Raw genomic sequence first — 24,105 nt, 5'->3', positions numbered from 1 at the left:
CCTAGCTGGGTAGCAAGATTCGGCGGCGCAAGATGAACGTCAGCGCGAACCAGTCTGGACGGCATTAGCATACGTGGTGTCCGATGGTCTGTGTAATGGGTCCTAAACGAGGGCCAACTTGAAACGGCGATATGTCGCCGAATACTTGTATGCCTGCAAATGATATTCGCCGCCACAGTGCTGTGCAACGGTAGATCCTTGTGCTTGGGAAGCTGGGCGCGTCTCCACGAGAGCGGGAGAGGTTCGTGGCATTAGTGGCACCTCCACTTTTTGGGTTGGTCCAGAGCTGACTTTCCACCTTAGACCGTCGAATGGTCTGGAAGCTGTACGCGAATTTCAGCCGCTGTTGCAGTGCTGGTTTCTTTGTCCAGCAATTTCACTAGTATAGTTTGTCAAAGGGGTTTCGACTGACGTACAGCGTGCCATCATCCCCTACCATTGCCTTTCCACCCCGCGGAACTAACGGGAACGCGACTTCTTACACCCCGCACCTTCGTCATATCCATCCCCAAATTTCGACCACTCCACGACGCCATGGTATCTGTTTGCACGACATGTAAAGGTCTCCAGAAACACCTTCACGGGGAAAGCGCACAGGAGAATGGATCAGAATCGCTCGTTTGGGTCGACACAACGCTGTCAAAACTGAGGTCGAGTTCAAGTGCATGTCGCGCGTGCGCACTCCTTCTCAATGGCGTCTTACTACACCACGACCGGTTCGCAAACATAAACGAGGACAATGTCAGAATTACGGCAGAGTCCTTCAAGCCAAAATTGGGAAAAGCACCCCAAGAACATCTCTCAGTTGAGCTTCGCTGGAAGGACAACGACGACCAAGACGATTGCCACGACGACGACGACCATGAACATGCAGCAGGCCATGCAGATCTCAAGCTCGAGTTCTTCACCGATGGAGGTATGCACCAAGTTTCTTCTGATGATTTTCAATCGATTTTAATGATGGCCGCGGTGGTGGAACGGCCGCCTACTGTTAGCTCGCTCCCTCTGCAGGAACGCGTCGACTGACAACGCTGCAGACGGCCAGTCTCCTTTCTCTGCCATTGGGCGAGGAAGACATGTGACAGATAATCCACTACAGAGTACCGGTCTGGCAACAGCGCGGGGCTTAATAAAGACTTGCCTAGAAAGCCATGCTACGTGCAGTCGCCGAGGTAAACCCACCACGCTACCGAAGCGCGTGCTAGACTTGTTATCTGGCGACGATTCCAAAAGCATGCGATTGCACGAGAGTGAATACATACGGGACGAGAGAAGGTACGAACATGGCGAGTATATCGCCTTGAGCCATGTTTGGGGACTAGGCAAAGGTATTCCGAAGACAACTTTGGCAACGCTGCAGTCGCACAAGAAGAGCATACCATGGTCAACACTGCCAAGAGCGTACCAAGAGGCCGTCTTCCTCACACGGGCACTTGGTTTCCGTTGGCTGTTCATCGATAGTCTCTGCCTAATACAAGATGACGTCCAAGAGAAGCTTGAAGATTCGCTAAAGATGGACGAGATCTTCGGAAACGCATTCCTGACAATCGCGGCAACATCCGCATCCGACAGTAGTACCCAACCCCTCTTTCCTCCCAAGACGCAGCCATTCAAGATACAAGCAACAGATCATAAAGGCTCTTTGCATAAGATAAACGTGAGGGAACAACCGAGCCACTACAGTTTCAAAGCACCTTTTGACGGAAACGCTCATATGAACGAGTGGGAGTTACCTTTCAACATGTCCGAAGAAGCGAACCTACACACACCACTCTTGATTCGCGCATGGCCATACGCTGAACGTCTACTTTCGCCAAGGGTGCTACACTTTACGAAAAGCGAAATGATATTGGAATGTCGAGAAGGTTATCAATGCGAATGCGGGCGCATCGACGAAAGTACCTATGACTCGCGGCCGAATGACCAGGTCAAGCAAGAGTTTGGCAGAGTCATAGCCGAAACACTCAACAGACCACAGCAAGCCAATAGCAACGGCAATATGGGCCACACCAGGACAGATAGCATGACAAACCAACTGGCCTCTACACATCTCACCAATGGTGCTCAGCAGGACTTGTTGCGCAGACGTGAAGAGACGCTCCAATTGTGGTCATATATCATAACTGAATACACTGCACGGCACCTCACATACGACAGCGATCGCCTGATAGCAATAGCAAGCATTGCAAAAGCCCTTTCTCCGACTCTGCAGTCAGGATACATAGCAGGACAATGGACGTTCAGCACTCTCGGGCTTCTCTGGTATCCTAATGACAGCTCCCGATGCCGTCGGCCGAAACTCGCACAAGGACAGAACGTGCCAAGCTGGTCTTGGGCCTCAGTCGAAGGCTCACCAATCTTCTTCGACAACACAAGCGCAATGGATCTCGCGTGCAGAGCTTCCTTCGGTCCGAAAGGAAAGCGTGCCAGTGCCTGGTCCCCTATCATGGGTGAACCTCTCGAGCTTTCAGGGGCCATGGCCGCCGAGGTTATCTTCCACACATCTACATCGGCATCATCAGAACAAAAGACTTCGTACATCCTAGCGAAAAACGGCATGGCTGTCGACTTTACACCAGACATCGTACCACCTCGAGGCGAAGACACGCTGCAAGACGGAGAAACTCTTGTTTGCGTTCTCGTCAGCATGACATTCCGCTCCTCCATCGTTGGAATCGTGCTCAAGCCATCACCTGGAAACAACACTTACCGCCGCGTTGGACGTCTAGAATGCTACGAATGTACACCTGAAGGCATTGAGCAAGAGATGAGCGAAGACGCTGAAGCATTGTTTGAGCATTGGTTCCCTGAAATTCAGGATATGACACAATTGGACAATTATCCGCAGCGCACTTTTACTGTTGTTTGAGAGTATGTCGAGGTGGCTCTTTCGTCTCAACATCATTCCTGAGTGAAGGGTAGTTGCGGTGGAGTAACGTAGATGACCCTGCTTTCGTTCGCTTTTTGTATTCGATACCCCTTAGCTACCAGCAGTTTGCGGTAGCACTTTGATTGCTGTGTTTAGATGTGTACGGATGGTGGGCTGGCATTATTAGAGTTACGTACATCTGATATCATACACCGATTCGAGTCACATCTTGTTTCTTGATACGATTATTGTTGCTGACGATACCCTACACGTGCAGATTTCCCCAGATTCGGTTCAGGGACATCTAGCTAAGCTTTTCACAGGTGCGCCGTCATTCACTCAACCACGGTACTCTCAATCCCCGCTGCTCGGGCAGCCGGCTTGGTACGCGTCATCGGAATCTCCTCATTTTGGAGACGCACTTGGCATATGTACAAGGATCTCACGTGGCAGTAACTGCATCTGGATATTAGGATAACTGGAACAGCATCAATGATGCGCAGTGAATCATGCCTCCAAAAGCTGGGCACCTGTAATGAACCCTGATAATTCTGCTGTTGACTATTAAGAGATGTGTTCTAGGGAATATAGTCTTAGTGGAGAAGTATGAATCGACCAAGACTATAAGATTACTGTAGCATTTGTATAGGAAGATAGCACTAGTCTCAAATGCTCACAACGAAGTTTTTCCCATCACCTTCACCATTTGATATTAGGTTCTCCAACGCACCATCAATACCTTCCAGCCCACCTTCCACTCTCTCCATAGGTTGAGGGATAATCCACTCTTTCTGAAAACCAAACGGTAAATATTCTTCAACAATCCACTCGAGTAAACCCTTGTTCTCTTGCTCGTACAGCGGCTCGAACCACGCTTCAAACACGCTCTCTACACCATCTGGCAGGCTCTTAGGTCCAAAAGATGGTTGCGTAGCATAGAGTTTACCACAATCCTGGGATTTCAGAACCTGACCCGTAGTGCGAATAGTTTGTGGAGTGGATATCATATCGACGAAAACCTCGTACGGCCCTCTCTCCTCCAGTTACCAGACAACTTGTGTCAGAGACAGCGTGTGATCAACGGCACTATCCACGCCTAATTTACGCATAGGACCCATGTGCCTTGGTGAAGACGTCGTAGTAACCGCATAACCAGCGCTCCGAAGATACCGCACAGAAAGTCGGCCAAAGCTAGAACATCCTCCATACACCAAGACGTTCTTCTTTTCTTCTGCCCCCACAGTCAAGATCTCATCACCAGGTCTCCTTAGCCCCAGCTGTCCAGAGAAAAGCCCAGGGACACAACTCGTATTCATAACTAGACTGGCTAGAACTGCCTCGTCACTTCCTTCCGGTATCCGAATAACCATTTTCTCTCCGGCTGCGACGGGGACGTAACCTTGGTAGGCACCATGTTGGTTTCCTTTTGTACTGAATTGCTTGCTTATCAGCACGCGTGCGCCGACGCGGTAGTTAGTAACTGAGCAACCGAGCGCCTCGATCGTGCCGGTGTAAGAAGAACCTAGGATAGCAGGGTAGGCGATAAGGATCGCAGCTAGTTTTGCAATGTTGGCTTCTATGGTATTGAGGCTTATTGTGGAAACTTTGATAAGCAGTTCGTTGGGTGCTGGGTTGGGGATAGGGATGGATTGGCTTGAGAGAGGGCTTCTTGGAGATGAGAAAATTGCGGCAAAGTTCATAATGAAGAATGGAGCGTATGGAAGAAGAGGGCACGAATCGTGTGACGGATCTATACACATGCTTATTACTTGCTCATATTAGTGCCTATTGAGCTACATTTTGCAGGTATGAGTTCTCGGTATAGTCGTCCATGACTTAGCAGTTGCGATCTTCCGGAAAGTTTCCGCTGTGCATTACGCAGCGCAAAGCAGATTGCGGCCTATTCGCCTCGAGAATACTCATATCATGTCGAATGGTTTGGGCGATCTCCATGCTGCTGGCATCGATTTCCGGTATTGGGTACTGTAGTTGCTCATAATGCTAAACAGCAAAATCCCTACTAAAGATGGATGAGAAAAGGACGGAAACGCTCACGTCGAGTCAACCCACCTGAAGCAATCGGTATCCCAAAACAATGTCTCAAATATCGACACACAGGTGTGTCTTTGGTGTTCCTGGATTGGAGGTTCGCTTCGCCGAGCCATTGGTGAGGGCTGGCGCTCATATCTCAGACGCATTGGCTTCATTGCTGCGCGAACTCGGGCTTGGTCTCCATGTTGCTCTGCACATGGCTCTTGAGTGCTGCCCAGCGATCCCGCACTGCATCGGCGCCCTGTGCCTTGTTCCCACTCCCTCCCACTAGCTGTACTAGGTTGGCGTTGAACCTTTCCTTCTCTAACTTCTCCAGCTTCTCTTTCCTCTTCTTCGCACCCTTCGTTCTTTTCATGCTCTCGAGCATCTGCTTGGGCTGAACTATCCGCGCTTGGCCTACTTCTAGTTCACCATCTGTCCCAGCGCCTGGCAGTGCGTCGGCAAGCGACTCGAGGTTTGCGATCAACTTATTGTTGGGTCGTCGTCGCTTTTGAGTCTTGGCGGAAGATTTTTCAATCTTGGACACGAAGGAAGAGTGCTTGATCTTCTGCTTGTCGCGCTTGGATGAGGGGAAAGAGGATATGCCATCGGGCTTGGGGAGAGTCGCGGTGGTAGGACGGGCTGCGCGAGCCGACTTTGCGCGCGCTGTTGTGCGCTTCTTTATTGGAGCCTGGAGACATGCGTGAGTATTCAAATACTAGACGAGCATATTCGAGAAACATACCATGATTGGGTTGCGTTAGAGCAAAGGTTAGAGAGCACAGTCGCATATGGCTTGAACTCTTGGCCTTGCCGAAAAGTTCTTATCGATACGGTAGCGGCTGCAGGTTCCGAGGCTGACCTCTCAGCCAAGGCAACCTTCACAGACGAACAACTTCACTTTCGTGCAACAGGCTCTCGTTGGGCTCTGATGTCGGATGACGCACAAACGTCTCAAGCCGCTGTGTGGTTACCCTCGTACATTGCTCCTTACCGCTGCAATTCCATCGGAAACGGTGCGAGCTAGCTAGCGCTGCTCGCGCACCCCTTTGCTTCGCCACACTTGAGCATCTACGAGAAGCAGGTCACACGGTTCACTCTTAACAGTGGTTTCTGGTCGTTGAATATCAAACTGGGATCTCAAAACAACTCGTTGGCTTCTGCGCCCAGGACGAAGTCCGAAGGAGCTGTCTTACCAGACTTCACGGACAAGGTGTCGAACTCCGTGCCAAGTGAGGAGTTGTCTTTCTTCCCACCGTCGTATCATACGGTCATGCCTCTTTGCTCGGATTGGCCAATTATGTCGTAACTGTTCTGGTAAGATCAGAGCATATCGGACTTCACTAGCTGCGGCCCGTTCCCGATCACTGATCTGTTGACTGCCAATCACATCAACAACACACCCGTTATCGTCCACGTTGTATTGTGCGACCGCATATCGTCGTTTCGTTTTCCACAAGGTTCAATCAGATCGATCATGTCATAGATATGATTGCCACAGGCATGTCAAGGTATAAGATAGAGTATTGCTTTTTTACCACTTCAAACCTATGCTGAAACGCTGCCATTTAACCTCAGCTACCACTATACACGGAAGGCTAGCCCTCCGGCATGTACAGCATCCTCGTATCAATGTGGCGGCATCCTTCATCCCAACGCTACGGACCTGGACTCAGCTCGACGCCAACTGTCTAGCCTAGATGCAGGCACGCGTGCGACCGATCTGCAACATGTCCCTCCCGTTCCAGTTACGGTATCCTACGATTCGCTGCTGCCCGCTATCCAACTCCCTTCCGCTTCTATTTCCAGTCTTCTAGACGAAACTGCACAAACCCCTCACCCTCGTTGCTGCGACAAAAGGCAATCATTCGCATGAGATGCAAAGACGCGTAGCCCTGGTGATTCGGAGTCCAAGGGAGCCTTACACGCCGCATATGCAGCAGTTGTCCGAAGTTCGACGATATCTGGCCTCATCTACTCTCTTGTAGCCGCCAATATGCTATTTCGATAAAGATTGATCAAAGCTCATTTCAATGCAATCTCCGAACGGCGCAAGTCACAAATCACGATGTGTGACGAACAAGCCCAGCAGGAGAACGCGCTCATTTCTGCTCAGAACCATGGCACTATTCTGGTAATGGTTGCTTGGTTTCTTGCTTGTCTATTGGTACAAGACTCTTCCCCTTATCAATTCTAATGCTGACTCGTCACTATAGGCCATATGCACTGTAGCAAGAATTGTCGCTCGATACAAGTCTGACCATCTTCGCCATCTTTCGTCGACAGATGATGTCATCATCGTTGCCGCATCGATCTTTGCTCTTGGAAGTACCGTCATAATATCCACAGCCGTCAACTCCGGTTTGGGGAAGAAGAAGTGTCTTTTGAATAAGGGAGACCTGGAGCAAATCCAGCTCAAGCTCTTTGTCACGACGATACTCTTCGTCCTGACAACTAGCTTAGCGAAAACCTCGGTCTTGCTATTTCTCTATCATCTGGCAGACAGCACCTTCCGGAGGGCAGGCGTCCTAGCTATCAGTGTATTGGTATTGGTATGGACTATTGCAGTTTTAGCCGGTATGGTCTTCCAATGCGAGTTACCCACGCCGTGGATGGTATGGACAGGCAGATGTATCCCACTGGTAAATCCAAATGTCGTATTGCAGCTGTAATTATCCCTGACCTTGAAATAGGTACCTTTCTGGATGATTGCAACGGTTGTAGACCTCGTCCTAGAAACAGCTGTGATCGCGCTTTCCATGCATCGTGTATGGACACTTCGTGAGTCTTATCGTCAGAAGACCTTGGCAACATTACTATTGTCAATGCGTTTCATGTGAGTAAAGGGCCTATTTCCAAATACGTGGTAATCGTTTCTGACAACTTCCTGAAGCTTGGTCGCAGCATCCGTCATTCGCCTAATCTACCTCCAGCAAGCGTATGATCGCAACGGAGACCCTTCTTTTGACTCGATACCTTACACTGTTGTCACACAAGGCCAAACCATACTCGCAGTGCTTTTCGTTTGCAGTCTCTGCCTCAAGCCTTACTCTCGCTTTCAGGTTTCTCGATCGCAGGCCCCCAAACAAAAGTCGAGACACTCAAAACACTGGTCTGATAGTATCACTATCGGCGGCACTCCCTACGAATCATACAACTCTTTCCCACCACCGGTTATAAGAGAGCCCCTTTTGTCTATACAAGCGAGTATGTCACAACCAAATTCTCCCGCAGCGTCCAGTCACTCATTAAACGACGATATACTGCTACCTGACATACCAGTGCCCACGCGATCTGCCAAACGACCGCCTAGGCCCCCACCACCAAGCGAAGAGCAACGGCCAGATCTTAGCATGTTCACTCGGAACATCACTATACGGCAGCCGCCGGTGGTGACGCGACTAGGTACTTTGCAAGAGAAAGAAAGTACTAATGGCCTGAGGGCGAGGGGCCTCGCTTGATAGAGTATATGAGTGGTACCCATCCGGACGTAGGCGTAAGGCAGGCCTTTGGATAGTCACGATAGATGTTTAGAATGAATAACACAGACTTAGAGAGACAGTTCAATGCTTCCCGTCTTCAGCTGATATGCACATTGTCAGTATTTGTAGGCGATGGGATGGAGTCGGTTACCTAGGTAAAAAAGTGAACACCTGCATGTCTCGTAGAGCACTGGCCAAGCTCATCACACATCACCGAGCGCCTGCCACAACACAAGCAAACTTTCACCTCTCATCCCGGTAACAACAGCAGCTCTTTCTTGATGGGCTAAGAAGCATAGAGAGTTGTGGAATTGACCATTCCTAGGTGGCTAGAGGTGTAAAAGCTCGCCCCGTTGCCGTATACTGGTACCCAAGAAAAGCTAAGCAATGACGAAGCTTTCTTCGTCGTCAACGACTTGTTGCAAAGAATAGATGCCGAGAGTACCGAATAGTTAGACACTAACATGGTCGGTTTCATGTCGATGTCTCTTTGTCGGCAGGTTGTAATGCTTGCTGTCAACCGTCCAACACGGTACTTGGCATGTAAACACTAAATGCCGTCAGAGCCGCAACGACTCTTTTTTCTCATATAAATTCGCCCCACGTTGTCAGATAGCCGGATATCGCGTCTTTATAATTCTGAGTTTACCTTTACTCGGTCGCTTTGTCCATTCTCTCTTCTCAACATGACGGCTTTCGACCCAACCAATATCGATCTTACGACAGTCAATCAGGCAGAAGTCATCTGCTACTTCGCTATCGGCGAAAACGAGTATAACGGTCAATTCGGGGCGCGGATATCGTCCATCTTCGTTATCGGTCTTGTCTCAACATCCGTCACGTACTTCCCCGTTATTGCCCGAAAGAAACCGTCTTGGAAGATTCCCCTCGGTCTGTACACCTTCGCACGCTTCTTCGGCTCCGGCGTTATTGTCGCTACAGCATTCATTCATCTACTGGATCCAGCATACGAAGCCATCGGCCCAGGTAGTTGTGTGGGTGAAAGTGGAGGCTGGGCGGAGTACCCTTGGTGCGCAGCGATAGTGTTGACTTCTATCATGGCTGTCTTTTGCGTGGATCTGGTTGCAGAAGTATACGTTGAACGCAAATTCGGCGTCACAAAAGAGGAATCTAGCGTTTCGAATAGCGCTTTCCTTCGCTCTGATCGAGACCCCGATGCAGCACCAGCTGCAGCAGCAATGGACCCCGAATTCCATGTCTCCGCGCAACACCAAGATCACGACCATCGAAAGGACACAGAAAGCCTTTACAGCAATAGCGCGTTCCTCTCAAACATGACATCGTCAACAGCAGATCGTCTCTCTTTTGCTCAGCAAATTGGGGCTTTTCTTGTTCTTGAATTCGGAATCATCTTCCACTCCGTTATCATCGGCCTGAACCTTGGTGTCGTAGGCGACGAATTCTCAACCCTCTATCCCGTTCTCGTATTCCACCAATCTTTTGAAGGTCTAGGCATAGGAGCTCGGTTATCCAACATCCCTTTCCCACGAAGCAAGAGCTGGATGCCGTGGGCTCTTTGCGCTTTGTACGGCCTTACAACTCCTGTGTCTATTGCTATTGGGCTGGGCGTTCGCACGACGTATTTGCCTGAAAGTAAAGTTAGTTTGATGGTACAGGGTGTTTTGAATGCTGTCAGTGCTGGTTTCTTGATATATAGCGGATCAGTGGAAATGTTGGCTAAGGATTTCTTGTTCGATGAAAACAGAACGAAGAAGCTTGGGAAGTTAGGACGGATGGTGGCTTATGTCTTCGTCGGAACGGCGACTATGGCTCTCATAGGGTATTGGGCATAGTGAACCTGTATACCTTCGCTGTATTCTCAAGTCACAAATGCATGGGTGAAGTAGTAGCCAGGGAACACTCAGATCATACTCAACTTTTTGATCCATCTTGATATTGCATTGGAGCAACACACGCCCCATATGCCGCACCCAAAAACTCAGATTTCGATCTCCCTGGAGGAGTACAAGTCCTTAAGATTCTGTAGATCTGCAATGATCCGGTCGATCTGGGTGATGTCCTCCAGGGAGACCACCTGCTCGTAAATGTCCGCCACTCGGAGATCCCAGTCCGATACTCCATCCAAAGAGCTATCGGACGACCCTCGGTATGACTCCAGAATGGAGTGGTCATCTGATGCCCTTGGGGGCGAGCACGGGGAGGGAAAACCAAGGGGGAGGGGTGGCGCGTTCAGGGTGGAGCTGGGCGAGCGTGGAGATAACGGTAAAGGACGATCGGGCGCTACATCTGATTAGTCTTGCACATTCTTGACATTCATACACGATAGTAACCTACTATTGGGTGGGTAATCCCTAGGCCCATCAGGAGAGCCGAGTGATGTAGACCTCTGCGCGGCCTCACTAATCACCCGCTCCCTCTGTTCGCGCAACGAAGGCGGCAAAGTATCGATTCGCGGAGCAACGGGTAAAGAAAACGAACGTGTCGGGGTCAAGTACTGCAGCGATGCTTTTTCGGTAGCGGGTTGCTGCTTGAGCACTGTGGTACGACACTCCCTAAAACACCTCAACGTTAGTGTCCGCAACTATAGGGCAGCATGCATGTCCGAAAAGTTCCGGATTAGTCGCTGCTGCTAGTAGGCTGAGTAAGAGTGATTAGAAGAAGACCGTCGCATATTGAACATTCCGTGGCACCAGGCATTGCCTGGGTGACGCAGATTCTCAATGCGGTAGCTTCTCCGTAGATGGACTGTTGTAGGTGGCTTAGCGTACGTTGGGCGGATGTCGAGGACGTCTCGACAAAGCTCTTCTAGGCAGTAGTTGTTAAGACGAGATAGGTTATAGCCCTGAGCCTAATATTAGTTTCGAATCTCGAGCGGTATAGATGACAAGGAATCAGGCTACTCACACGATCGACTCCTAGCTCTCGAAGGTGCTTTTTGGCTTCTCTGAAGTTCTCATCGCTCTCCTTGATCCAGTATCCGAACAAGGAAAGATGCACGTCTGCAATAGTCATGTTACGAACTTCGCCGGCGAACCGCTCGACGTCTTCGGGTGTAAGATTAACGCGCAGAGACTCGCGGCGCTGGTGGCGGTGACGGCTGCCTGGTGGGGTAGGAGCGAGATCATGAGCGACATGTGTGCCTTCGCAATTTTGGCACTCGGCTCTGGATCGCTGATTGTCGACGGTATCATCGTAATTATATTGGGAATAGTCGTCAGGGTCGGCTGTGAGTATGGTGGTGTCGTCGGTTCCAAGTCTCTGGAGTTTCACGAACTTTCGGTCTACGATCATGTCAGTTCCTATTTGTCGAGCCGGTCAGGTCTACTCACGGTGCTCCCTGATCTCTTCTCTATTCATGGAGCTCATGGAGCTATCAGTCTCAGTGGAATCCGTGCGGGTGACTAGCTGAACACTGCGCTTAGTCTCAATGTTTGTATTGTCGTCCGCACGCTCTGAGTTCCCAACCGTCGTCAACAGACCGCTGCTAGCGATGCTATTGCGAATACCCCTGTCACGGCCGAAGAGACTTCCGAACTTTCTGATGCTGCTCTTGCGAGAGGCTTGGCGCTGGTCTCGATGTCCGCCAGTATCGCTTTTGCGGAGCGGTTGGATAACGCTCTCTTTTCGATGCGCGTTTCTCTGTGAATTGTCGGGTTGGACATAGAGTGATGGTACTTCGGCCGGCGAGAAATTGGTCGCAGCCAGAGCCGCCTGCATTTGCGCATGCGGGAAATCCATGCTTTCAGTTCGTCGCGGCGCACATGTGTGATATTTAAGGCAATGTGTTGGTGGAATAAAGTTGAGAAGAACAGGTAGTTAGAGACGTGGTGCGGAATATACGACGTGAAGGCAAGTATCAAACTGCAATCGCGACCAAGTGTGCAGCTTGCGCACTGACATCAAGAGTGAAGGTGAACGTGAAGTAGAGGCACCAATGCCGAGTGATCGTGTCAGAGGTCGACATAAAAGGCTACAACGTAGGACAGTCGGAGATAGTTTAGGGAAATTTACAACGTCTTGCGCCGAACTTGCCGCAATCTTTCAACGTCCGGACCTCTCGCAGAATACAAGGCTTAGTAAGGCGCAGAATAACCCTCATTCCATGGATCGATATTCGCTGTGGTCGGTGACACCTCCTGGCACTGTTTTGCGTCTTGTAGTAGCTAATGCGATAGGTTGGATGGAAGCCGTTGAAACGGAGTGTAGTGTAACGCGCCCTTCAGTCCATCGACGTATTGTTTCGAGAGGTTTCTTGCCGGTTAATGTCTGATCTCCTAGTTCATTGTTTCTTTGAAAAACCATGCTAATTCTTCAATGACTTACTGTGTCGAACTTGGTAGCTCATCTTCGTACATGATGGATAGCTTGGAGTCAAACTGGTTGTTGCAAGGAGTGACAACAACATCATTTTCTAATCGCAAGGGACAGTTGAAGGTCGTGCAGTCAACTGGGGGAGTACTGAGGCAGTCGCTGTTGCTCCCATCGGAGTCTCCAAAGCACTGAGGCAGACACCAACGCTATGAAAAAAATCCAGAATGACTGGTCTTGGGGTGCTAGGGCGTGGTATTGTATTCATTTTCAACATCAACGGCTGGGATGTAAACAGCTAAATCGTATAAATTAGCAGGAAGCTTAGATTTGATACTCGTCTTGAGGCCAGGGAGTGAATAGTCTCAACAAGATGATGTTGGTAACAGATGTCGTACGCGTAAGACAAGAAGACAGGGTGAAGTCAATCGATGGTGAGACCAGAGATTGATCTTGTTAGTAGACGTCGATCGAGATTGACAAAGGAACGAACTGCACAATATCTCGCCTGAGCCATAGACTTGTAAGGTTGGATGGACAAGCAAATATGGACATACTCACGTCCACGTAACCTTATAGTCGGTGGTTCGATGATATGAAGCATTGCGCATCTGACATATAGCATGCGTAATTACGTGTAAGGACTTTAGCAGTGAAGGAGGCGGATTGCCATGGTTGATACCAAATTAAGGCTATAGGTGAACATCGGCGAGATGAATCATTGGAAACGTCTGCAACATTGAAGACACCGAACGACCTCCGTTGTTGACTACACTCCAGTCAAAGAGGTGTGCGAAGGTAAACTGAGGGCATTTAGTGATCAGATGAGGTCTTCGATAGGCAGACATGCATACCAAAGGGTGGGCATGAGAACGGCTCGTGCTGGTGGTCGGGGCTGCTCCCGCGCGGCAGAGATTGCCTTGGCGCCACCTTGGACCTGCACCTTCCTGCTCTTCGCTGGAAGGGCCGATACAATAACACGTAGGATCGACTTCCCTCGGTGTATAGCCGTTGTCAGTCAAGCTTCACCTGCATGCGGTTTCTTCTTGGACCTCGTCTCGGCGATCCTGATCCTTTTGACGGCCCGAGCTCCTTGGCCGCGGGCTGCAAGATCTCCTACCAACTACCCAAACGGCCTAAGAGTAATCTGCAAGAACTCGTCGCTTACAATGACCCCTCATTCACGCGCATCGGATTAATCTAAAAAGAATCTCTTACATCCGCACTGTGTCTACAACTAGTATAGCATTCGCACGGTCGTACCAGTAGTCTGCATGGATCAACTCACACGGCGCTTATACACGTTGCACAACAGACTGGCACAGCGGTCTCTGCCGCGAGCACGACCAGCTATACCCACTTTTCAACGCGACCTCGATATTGCGGCGCAGTCGTCTCTTGACCAGACGCGCATTACACTGCCCTAGCCCTTATGTCGTGATAGAGGACAAGTTGTTGGAAGACCTTGGACCACTCAGGCCATGGGGGCCAACTTTGATCAGCGAACTGATGATCCTAGCTCTGGGCTGAGCGTCTCGGGAACGAGAACTGGAGGAGCCTGATGGCAACGAACCACACACAAGAATACATTCTTCTTCTGGTCTGACCATGAGGTCGGAAGATCTGCCTACGTCTCAAAGCAGGCAGCGGTCATGCTTAGCTGAAGGGGCTCGCAGGCTGAAAGGATGCTTCGTGAAGCTGATTCGCTAGACTATGCAACAACATCGAGCGAATGGGGGCTGTGAGCCGCTGTCTTTCGACACCAAACCACGGCAGCAGATCCCAGCCGTTCAGGACAGCACCCCGATGTTGGTTCACACCCCGGTTCCACATTGTTGGCATTGTCTATTCCGCAGGCGCTGCTCTATATGAATTTGCGGCGTGGTTGATGCAACTTGTCCGGTGTCGACCAATGACGCCCTGACATTAGCGCCTCCGCCAGTTGGGTCGCCAATCATTCCCTACTTAGCCGCATATCCAACGTCCTTCACCCTCTAGGAAGTTTCCGTACCATGCCAAACGGCGGGGTTAGTACAGGCGGCTCTCGAGTCTTGACAACGCGTATACTCTAACGTCGTAGCTCCACCATTGCCACTTCAGTAGCATGGAATGCGCAGATAGATCTGTCAGCGCTGTAATCGGTGTGGTACGCACCGTCGCGGCGCGGATGCCGCATGTGTGGTGCTTTGATATGAACAAAAGTGTAGCCTGCAGGCCTCAGGTGGTACCGCCTTCAGCTTTCTGTTATCGTTCTGTTTCGCTTGGGGGCGCAGTCTCTGGTCTCCTCTCCCGTTTGATTTACCCAGTTGACCGGTCTCATTGCTACGCCGCAATAACCTTCTTTCGGTACTTGCTTCTGTCTACGGGTGCCGCCTTCTTTTACATCCTTCGCCGCCGCCATTCCCGTGCTTCTTTTCGTATTGCGCGTCTCGTTCGTACAACTGCATTACGCGTCCGCCATTTAAAATTGCTACCTTCACCAAAAAGCTTGTCCCAAACTTGGCACTGTCACACCTCGATAGACATGGCTACACTTTCTGTGCCGTCGCCTAACCTGGGCTCGGCTTCATTGGGTGACAGCATCCACAGACCGCTCTCCACTCACGGCTTGCCAAAGCAGCCGCGTACAATGTCACCCGAACGACCACATCGGTTTTCAGCGAAGAGTTACCCTCCTCCAGCTCTCGTTCACGCTCCCATGACACCACAATCGTTAGGACCAATGTCCCCCCCACCAATGTCGGCAAAGTCCTTTGGGACGTTCATCGACTCGGAGCCGTCTACACCAGCCTACTCACCAAGGATGGACCACGAGTGGCACGACTCATCAGTGGTTCTAGTCCGACCTATGTCTTCATCCTCCGAGCCATCCAGCCCTACTGAGCCTGTATGGCGCATGCTCCAACCACTGCCAGTGAAGGCTCCGCCCAAACCCAAAGCCAGCACCACAAGACCTCAATCTAAAGAACCGGCCACCGCCGCTAAGGAAATCTCATCCAACACTTCGCTTTCATCACATCCTACCAAACAGGCGAGGTACATCAGTCGCCCACAAGAGATCAAGTTGGCCGACCTATCGCAGCAAGATCACACCCCGAAGAGCGAAGAAGTCGAGAAAGAAGACGAGAAGAAGCTTCAGGAGCAGACTGCCAGCACTCCCACTGCGGCGACCTTTGGTAAACTGGCAACAAAGATGAAGTTGATGTTACGACGGAAGAACACAAACGCCAAGAAGAAAGAGAAGAAGAAGAGGCAGTACGAAGAAGTCGACCGCATAGAGGACGTACACTGGACAGAGATGTGACATCTAGCTACCGACACAAAAGGCGAGCACGTTGCAACATCGATGTTCGCTGACATTGCACTTGTAACGGAAGAAAGAAATGGCTGGAGGAGGTGACCCACGGGTAGTCTGCAGTACGGAAGCGGCTGCACCTGGATGGCTAATATAAGGCTGTTGATGACTGAAGCAGGACGATATGGGATGGAAATTTTAAACACGCCTGGAGACTGCTGCCTATACTTGTCCGGTTAGATTAATGAGCTGCTGGTCATTGACATCACTCTCATCGGCGTATATGCGGTGTGTTTGACATCTACGGTGAAATAGGGGGGCGTTTTGGATTCTTATGCTTTCCATGAGTTGCACAAGCAAGTAACGACGATACCCAATCCTTACAATAGTCTATTAGTAGCAACTATATCTTCTTATCAATTCTGCCTGCAATGCTCGGTGGCACACCTCATCGAACAAGGTACGTCCTCCGTTATGGTCCACCACGACTATGCTCAACGCCCATCTGAAGTGTCAAACTGTTGCCAAGCGCTGCTCGATCGTTCCACGTGAAAGGGCGATCAAGCTAGCCCGTGCACGGCCCCTCCGGCCTAAACTCCACAAAGCGCAAGAACAATAACACACCTCAACCAACTTGCAATTTCAGACAGCTTTACGAGCAAAATGATTTCAAGGCGGTGTGGAAACGCTGTGAGGCTCAAGTGCTCAGTCAAAGCACAGCCTCAATACCGGTCACAGAAACAACTAGCAGCAACGACCCGCACTTTGCGGCTACACACAGAGGGACGCGTCTACACAAGTCCAGCATCACGTGCCCTTGAGCAAACGCAACTTTTGCACACTCGCCTTGAACGTGTTAAACCTCATGGTAAAGATGTCTTTCACTACAATACGCGTCGGAAACAGCCAACCATGGACCCCACAACCACCCTCCTAGAGTCCGGCTTCCCAACCAAGACCGTGCTTGCCCTTCTCGTGGTCGGTGGCCTAGCATACTACCTCGTCGACATCGTAGAAACAGATTGGACGGATAGCGTCTACGCGGCTTTTACATCTGGCGACGATGCCTCTTCCCTCGCAACTCCTCTCCACTTCTACAAGTCACGCGAAGAACTCCAACATGTGCTTGACTTTCACATCCCAGACCCCAGCGCCCCACTCAAGGATCCGAACGTTGCCAAGTTCTTCTCGGAGCAGTTCGACAAGCTGTGCTTTGGATGGATGATGACGGAAGATGATGCGAAGAAGGGTGTCGAAGGCATGGAGGGTGTGCAAATGCCCATCACACACGGATGTCGCTTCCGCAGTAATGAGCCCTGTGAGGATTACTTTGCACTGGGAACATCACCGGGCCCAGGAGACAAGTTGTGGAATTACTGGACGATACTCGATGGACATGCAGGACGCCACACAGCCTTCTACTTGCAATGGACACTAATCCCCATGGTCAGCTCCGCCCTAACCAGCCTACCCCAATTTGCCTCAAGCCCAGAAGTCGAGTCGACAATAAAGCGCGCCTTTCTCAACATTGACAAAACCATCATGGACCGCGCCAAAACTGCCGCAAACTGGTTCCCGGCCGCAAACGGCGCCGCAATCGCTGCCCTCACCCCAGCCTTCTCAGGCTCCTGTGCCCTCCTCGCAGCTTTCGATCCTCAAACTTCAAAACTCCGTGTAGCATGCACAGGCGATTCTCGCGCTGTGCTCGGCCGGTGGGACCCCACTACGGATTCCTACACCGCGATACCCTTATCAGAAGACCAAACCGGGTTCAATGTCAAAGAAGTCGCGAGACTGAACCAAGAACACCCTGATGAGCCATCTGTAATTGACCCCAAAACAGGCCGCATGCTCGGTATTGCAGTGACGCGGGCTTTCGGTGACCATCGCTGGAAATGGGACAATGAGTTTATCAAAGCTGTTCAGCACAAGTTCTGGGGTACCGCGCCAAGACCGGGTAGTAAATCACCGCCGTACATGACGGCCGAACCTGAGATTACCGAAACGGAAATCCTGAGACGAGAACCTGGGGATGGGAGGGGTAAAAGCGATTTTATGATCATGGCCTCCGATGGCCTTTGGGATCGCATATCCTCTGAGCATGCCGTGGAGTGTGTTTCCAAGTACCTAGCAGCTCGGGAGAGAGGTCGGGGGTCCGTTAAACAGGATCCAGAATTGCTGGCTAATCCACCCGTCTTCCCTACTACGTTTTCCTCGCTCGATCCCGGCGTTACCTGTGACCCTGAGCAAGGCCAGGAAGTGGATTGGAAAGCGACGCCTGAGTACTTCGCCATTGAGGATGAGAATGCAGCTGTTTGCCTCGCGAGAAATGCCATGGGTGGAACTAGGAGAGGCCTGTTCTTGGGAATTCTGGCGGGCCCAGAGCCATTGAGCCGGAATGCTGTAGACGATACTACGATTATGGTAGTTTTCTTTGATAAACTCGGGGAGGGTAAGGGAGACGGGACGGGTGCGGCAAAAAAGAAGGCAGAGAAGAAGGAGAAGAAGTGGTGGTGGCCGTTGTAATAAAAGGAGAGTCACTGAAGAGTCATGAACAGAAGGAACAAGGATTTAGCAGGGCTGGGACATAGTCCTTCCATTGTCCGATTTTAGACTACCGCAAGGAGGTCCAAAGGGGCATAGATAGCCCCACTCCATTATACACGGTGAAAACAGCAGAGTAGTGATATCCTCATCCCCAATCCCAATCCACAACGCCCACCCATCCGAACCCAAGCCATGCAAATGCCACTGAGCCTTTCCTTTCAGATACAGAGGCATAATTACAGCGCATAGAACCGTTCAACCCTCAGAAACACGCAACAACCTCGCTCTCCTCCTCAGTTTGCGCATTTCCTCGTCGTCGTCGTCATCATCATCATGTTCTTGTAATGATGCCCTATCTGCAGCTAACATGACCGTACCAGGAGTGTCCCTGGGGAAAGTATATCGCATCCCCTGCCCCAACCAGCTACGTTTAAAATGCAAGCCCAAGCCTACCTAAGCTCCTTTGCCCATCTTCCAAAAAGCGCATCTCATAGCCCACTTACCACTTGCATGAACGACACCATACCTATCTCTGCAAGCCATGATAGCATTTCGAGCAAAGTTCAGGGCGAGGATGCATGGCGAATCGGTGTAATACTATTGTAGGAAATCTTTTTGGACGTTGATAAAAGCGCCAGGACCGCCGTCGTCGGCGAGTTCGTTCACGAGTGCTTCGGTTTGCTGGATCAGACGCTCCAGGGCAGCGGAAGAGGATTTGCCTAGAGAAACTGTGAGTCGTTAGCGTACATTCTCTTTATATCCGACACCGGGAGAGGTCGGTTTATGTGATGGTCGCCTTTGCAAGCTCCCGTTGCGCCTCTGTGTCTCAAACATACCTAGAATGGCGCTGTTGAGCTCTTCGGCCACTGGCGCACGACCGGAGATCTCCAGCAATGGCGCCAACGAGCTTTCCCGTGCGTCCGCATAGGCAATGAGCGCAAAAGTGTCTTCAAGCGCCCGCTTGACTTCCCGTCTCGGATCGTTTGCGAATTCGGATTTCAGCTCCATGCCATAAGCTATTGTTTCACTCGTCGCCCGTTCGCTCTTGGCCACTTTGTCTTCCATGTCATCCTCGTCTCCATCTTCCAACTCGTCATCTTGATCCTTGTTGTCCCAGCTTGGGGGTGGGTTGTGTACGCCTAATTGCTCGTCAAGCTCCATCTCAAAATCGTACTCATCTGTAGCAGTTGAGTTACGCTTGTTGACTGTTGAGGCGGTCGATCGTTTTGAGGACGATGTTGGTGCGGGTTGGCATTGTGCGTTCAACTCTCCGCACCGCCGGATCATCTCGATAAACTTTCGGCAGCGGAGCTTGAAGTAGATGTTCTCGTTGTCGCGGAGGACCGAGGGGTAGTATGCGCTGGTATGCTTGAGTGCTTTGTCGATATCGCCCTCGAGGATCGCTGTGCGTATTTCTGGATTATGTTAGCCCGTCTTTTGTAACCTCCGGAATGCACTTACTTTGCCGGTTCAGCGCATCCAAGTCTTCTACTGCTGTGCGGTATGGAATGTCTGCCTCACTGTCGTTCGCAAGCGCTCTTGCTTCGTCGACAATCTCGTCTGAGAAAGCTCGTGCTGTTTCCACGTAGCCGTCATGCGCCAAATACTGTCCTACCAACTGGTGTATCAGCGCGTCCTCGCCTCCCAGTACACTCGCTTCAGTTTTGGTCCGAGCGATTTCAGCTTGTATGGCTGCCTTCTCGTCTTGTGCCATTTTGTCGATATCGAAAGCGAAGGGTTCTTGACCGAAATTAACGCGGACCGTCTCGCCGGGCTTCTTCATGCCTACTGTAGGATAGTATGGCACGTTATGTTTCAGGTCCCGGAAGGCCGTCCCTGCAATTGTTAGTGCTATCCAAGTCTCCCATCCAAGGTCCTTACCCAGCATGTGCCCATTCTTTGTGAAGAAGGCAGTATTCGTCCGGAAGTTGATGCCACAGCCGATGACGTCCAGCGTGCCAAATTTGGGTCCATATGACTTCCCGGAGGTGGTGTTGCTGAAGATCTGCCCATCGTCGCCATGGTACGCATACGAGTCGGGCTCCCAACCGGGTATCCTACTGAGGGCAACCTTTTGGCCAGAGAAGCCGATTCCGATCATTCTGCTGTATAGTGAATTAGCGTGTACGTTGCCAAATAGTAAATGCACATACCCGTCTTTGCCTTTGGAGATGACAGTGATCTCGTAGTAGTAAATTCCACACTGCCGTGGCATGGGAAAGTCTGCCCGTACCGATGCCGCTTCATCGTGTGTCTTCTGAGTGCCTGAGAACTTGGCCTGCCTTCCACTATCCTCAAGCTCCAGCTGGGGGAACCTATCTGCATCGTTCCATCGGGTTGGCCATGGCGCTACGGGCTCGTCCACAACAGGCGCGCGCTCCACTACCTCATGCGTGAGACCTCGATGTGATGGCGCCATCTTGTGCAGGTTCGCGCTGCTAGAACTAGTAGACAGCGAGCCCGCATTTGGTGAGTGGGCTGACTTGTATTCCCTTTGAGCTGCCAGCTTCGCTTTGTGCACCTCTTGTAACTTTTCGGCGTGCTTGGACCCGCGCAGGTAGGAAGGCACGAAGAACGGAGGTATATCTTGAGCCGATCCACCCAAGCCATGCCAGTATCCAGACTGACTTGAATACGAGGGCAAGAGCCCGCCGGACCTTCCGAAACTCGTAGACATGTGACCGTCGGCGTCGATGGAGCGAGAGAGGCGGTTCGGGTGGGATGTCGAGGCGCTATTGGCGAGATGCGAGAAGGCACCGGATCGGGTTGGTTGTTGGAATGAGCTGTTACTGCCTGCTGATCCAGTAGCAGCGACCCTAGCGTAACTGTCGCGACGAGCGCTCATGATGAGCGATAGTGGCGCCGGTAACTGCTACCAGCGTGTCCGCGGTGACGTCTTGAAGCGATGACAGTAGGTAGACGCGCAGATTACGTGGGTAGTAATTGTCAAACTGGCAGTTGTAGTGGCTGTCGAAGTTTGGAGAGGTCCAACCGTGAACGAACGCGTGGGCTAGCTGTGGATGGTGCCGAGTGAATGCGGTACTTTGTGTTGGGAGATGCCAACGGTACTCAGGCAAGAATCAAGGGCATCCGGGCTTCTGTGAAGCGATCGTCACAAAAACATGCATCATTTGATGGACAGGGAGCTTTGCTGCAGAGAAAGTAAGCGATGAGGTGCAGTGCAAGTTGTACGTCAACGAAGTCCCATGCCCGGAGGTTTGGATCCAGCCGAGCTATCGGTGGAGATCCCCGCAGTCAGTCCACGGGTAGATAACGCCATCCAGGTCACGCTCGACATTAATCACAGCTATAGAAGCGCATTTTCGATGAATAGCCAGCATATTTTGAGAGAATTGCAATACCAATGTCTATGTAAAGCCCCTTTCTCCCTGCTACTCGGAAGCCATATCCGTATCCAGTACATGTAGTTGTCTACCGACAACGTGCCTGTGCGCCATACACCATGCTGCCTGCGGCAACAAAGCCATAAAAGCCCCAAAGTGACGCCTTTTACGTAGGTATGCAATGCGCTCCATAAACGCCAAACAAGACAAAGGAACTAAGTTGATGTGAGAAGACAAATGACGAGAAATAAAGTAGTGTCTAGCCACGACAGGTGCAAGCCGTGTTACAAGTCCATCAAGAAGGACAAGACCAAAAACCCGACATGGCTCAAGCGGGTATAGGAGCAGGAGAGCTTGCCATGCCGTCCATAGGTGTCGGTACCGGTGTGCTGTCGCCGTTTAGTCCGCTCTTGTCGCTGATTGCACTGCTCTCGTCCTTCAACTTTGAGTCGCTGGTGCCAGTGCTGTCACTCTTGACGTCGTCGGGGAAGGCGCCTTTGCGGCCTGGCTGGTATGTAGGCACTTGCCACATGACGCCGGTGAAGCTGCGGACCTGGAATCCCTTCTTCTCCCATCGACGGCACTTGGCCCCTGACCTGTCGAGGGCACGCAGGCGCTCGTTGATGGCTCCCAGGTTGGCCTTGGGGCCTGCCTTGTTGATGGCTGCGGGTGTTGTGAAGGGGCCCTTGGAATTGGGGTCGTTGATCATGTCGCCCATCTTCTTCCTCTTTGGCCCCGGCTTGGCCTTGGGTTGCTTGGGGGTTGTCGTGCCATTCGAGGAGCCAGCTTCCATTTGCGCGGCATTCCGCTTGCTGCCAGGCTTTGGACCCTTCCTCTTCGCAGCAGCAGGAGGAGCGAGCGACGAAGGCGTGCTTTCGTTCATGTTTGGAGTTGAGTCGGCGGGTGTGGCAGCCGGTGTCGGTTCGTTGATTTGCGGCGCAGGTGTTGGCGGAGATGGCTTAGCCTCTTCCTTGGGTGGTGATGTAGGCTGGGGGGAGAATTTGCTCAGGTGGTCTGGTGACAGTTTGAGTGTGACGACGAGGGTCTTTGGTGATTTCGTGGTCATGTTCGCGTGCAGAGAGACGCGGTGGTGATGGGTCTAGATGGCTGCAGCGGATGGTGGCAGCAAGCTTGGTGTTGAGGGTTATGGCTTGCAGCGGTGAGGGTAAAAGGCAGTGGCTCTGCCTGACAGCGCGTTGGCGTCTCGGTGGCTAGGGGGAGCAAGCTTGGTGAGCCGTGCTTCACGTAAAGTCGAAGAGGTATCGTCGAGCAGATGAAGCGCGCCGATACAAACAGTTGGGGGGATGGAGAGGGGGATGGGAAGGGAGAGTGCGTGGTGAAGAAGGCTGCCGCGAAGGCAAAGAAAGGGCTTCTTCGGCCCAGCTGGGGTCGTCGGTGTCCCAGATCATATTGGTCGCTAACGTCTTCCTCTTCGCTCCCGACACTCACAAGAGGTGCCCGCAGGTGAGGACGCACGGGCCGTCGACGCTAAACCCATTGAGACATCTGCATCTGCATATCCAGGTCGAGCAGCTCATGTCTTTGGTGCCATCGAATTAACACTTGCGCATTTCCTTTTGCATTGCATCTTCTTGCTCGCTGCGCCCATCATGTTGTTGGCGTTCTGCTGAGAGGTCCGTGTGGCATTGAGCTAAATTGCGCGTCCCAGTCCAACGGCGGTAGAAGCATCGCGCATCGCCCACCCAGTGTGGCACCAGCCCAAACATTCTTTCGTCCGAGACAATCAAACCCCTCCCTGGAAGACGCATCCGTACTTGGACGTTCCTTGCGTTTTTAGTGCCTGCCACACTGCGTCGCGCCTTGCATCCTCGTCCATGTTCGTACTATGCGAGTGTCAGCTCCCACATTACCGCTGACTCTCTTGTCTGGCCCCTTGGCCTGAACACGATCCGCAACTAAGAAAACCGTCGACAACCGATATCGCATGACATTTATAGGCACACCGTGGATCCATTCGTAGCTTACATCTCAACTCTTGACACTTGGTCGCCATTGGCGTTGGTGTAGCTGCTTGCCCAGATGGGTTCAAGATTGTCATCATCAAATCGACGCGAATCTGTTTCATCCCCATCTGCGCATGGCGAGGCGAGGCGACCCCAGCAGAAGTCGACCTGTGCCGATAATCGCGGATAAACCGGTATGCTTTTACCAATCTGTGCAGATATGTGTGGTAAGGATGAGATGTAAACTCCACAATTTCAATGTCTGGTAGGCTGTCATGACTCC

The 24,105-nt window shown here is 51.5% G+C and overlaps 9 protein-coding genes across 9 annotated transcripts; 5 read left to right on the top strand and 4 right to left on the bottom strand.

The window, feature by feature from the left end:
- Positions 1-1,234: 1,234 nt before the first annotated feature.
- On the top strand, positions 1,235-2,869 carry ALTATR162_LOCUS7313 (uncharacterized protein; the record flags this gene model as incomplete). Its single annotated transcript, XM_043314941.1, has 1 exon — positions 1,235-2,869. The coding sequence occupies one exon, from the start codon at positions 1,235-1,237 to the stop codon at positions 2,867-2,869; it is 1,635 nt and encodes a 544-aa protein (XP_043170876.1).
- Positions 2,870-5,072: 2,203 nt separating this feature from the next.
- Positions 5,073-5,648, bottom strand: ALTATR162_LOCUS7312 (uncharacterized protein; the record flags this gene model as incomplete). Its single annotated transcript, XM_043314940.1, has 2 exons — positions 5,073-5,591; positions 5,646-5,648. 2 exons carry the CDS (start codon positions 5,646-5,648, stop codon positions 5,073-5,075), a joined length of 522 nt encoding a protein of 173 aa, XP_043170875.1.
- Positions 5,649-6,968: 1,320 nt separating this feature from the next.
- Positions 6,969-8,361, top strand: ALTATR162_LOCUS7311 (uncharacterized protein; the record flags this gene model as incomplete). The annotated part of the gene is made up of 4 exons (XM_043314939.1): positions 6,969-7,067; positions 7,117-7,515; positions 7,594-7,736; positions 7,794-8,361. The coding sequence occupies 4 exons, from the start codon at positions 6,969-6,971 to the stop codon at positions 8,359-8,361; spliced, it is 1,209 nt and encodes a 402-aa protein (XP_043170874.1).
- Positions 8,362-9,068: 707 nt separating this feature from the next.
- Positions 9,069-10,196, top strand: ALTATR162_LOCUS7310 (uncharacterized protein; the record flags this gene model as incomplete). Its single annotated transcript, XM_043314938.1, has 1 exon — positions 9,069-10,196. The coding sequence occupies one exon, from the start codon at positions 9,069-9,071 to the stop codon at positions 10,194-10,196; it is 1,128 nt and encodes a 375-aa protein (XP_043170873.1).
- Positions 10,197-10,342: 146 nt separating this feature from the next.
- Positions 10,343-12,102, bottom strand: ALTATR162_LOCUS7309 (uncharacterized protein; the record flags this gene model as incomplete). Its single annotated transcript, XM_043314937.1, has 5 exons — positions 10,343-10,644; positions 10,699-10,916; positions 11,133-11,206; positions 11,269-11,645; positions 11,694-12,102. The coding sequence occupies 5 exons, from the start codon at positions 12,100-12,102 to the stop codon at positions 10,343-10,345; spliced, it is 1,380 nt and encodes a 459-aa protein (XP_043170872.1).
- Positions 12,103-15,196: 3,094 nt separating this feature from the next.
- On the top strand, positions 15,197-15,976 carry ALTATR162_LOCUS7308 (uncharacterized protein; the record flags this gene model as incomplete). Its single annotated transcript, XM_043314936.1, has 1 exon — positions 15,197-15,976. One exon carries the CDS (start codon positions 15,197-15,199, stop codon positions 15,974-15,976), a length of 780 nt encoding a protein of 259 aa, XP_043170871.1.
- Positions 15,977-16,879: 903 nt separating this feature from the next.
- Positions 16,880-18,493, top strand: ALTATR162_LOCUS7307 (uncharacterized protein; the record flags this gene model as incomplete). The annotated part of the gene is made up of 1 exon (XM_043314935.1): positions 16,880-18,493. One exon carries the CDS (start codon positions 16,880-16,882, stop codon positions 18,491-18,493), a length of 1,614 nt encoding a protein of 537 aa, XP_043170870.1.
- Positions 18,494-19,111: 618 nt separating this feature from the next.
- On the bottom strand, positions 19,112-21,359 carry ALTATR162_LOCUS7306 (uncharacterized protein; the record flags this gene model as incomplete). The annotated part of the gene is made up of 5 exons (XM_043314934.1): positions 19,112-19,242; positions 19,351-19,929; positions 19,976-20,350; positions 20,396-20,619; positions 20,668-21,359. The coding sequence occupies 5 exons, from the start codon at positions 21,357-21,359 to the stop codon at positions 19,112-19,114; spliced, it is 2,001 nt and encodes a 666-aa protein (XP_043170869.1).
- An 827-nt stretch (positions 21,360-22,186) lies between these two features.
- ALTATR162_LOCUS7305 (uncharacterized protein) lies at positions 22,187-22,924 on the bottom strand (the record flags this gene model as incomplete). The annotated part of the gene is made up of 1 exon (XM_043314933.1): positions 22,187-22,924. The coding sequence occupies one exon, from the start codon at positions 22,922-22,924 to the stop codon at positions 22,187-22,189; it is 738 nt and encodes a 245-aa protein (XP_043170868.1).
- Positions 22,925-24,105: the final 1,181 nt, after the last annotated feature.

Source organism: Alternaria atra (assembly GCF_907166805.1).
Source record: "Alternaria atra isolate CS162 genome assembly, contig: 28, whole genome shotgun sequence".
Lineage (NCBI taxonomy): Eukaryota > Fungi > Ascomycota > Dothideomycetes > Pleosporales > Pleosporaceae > Alternaria > Alternaria atra.
The sequence above is the reverse complement of the archived record's forward strand: the minus strand, read 5'-3'. Positions and strand labels throughout refer to the sequence as shown.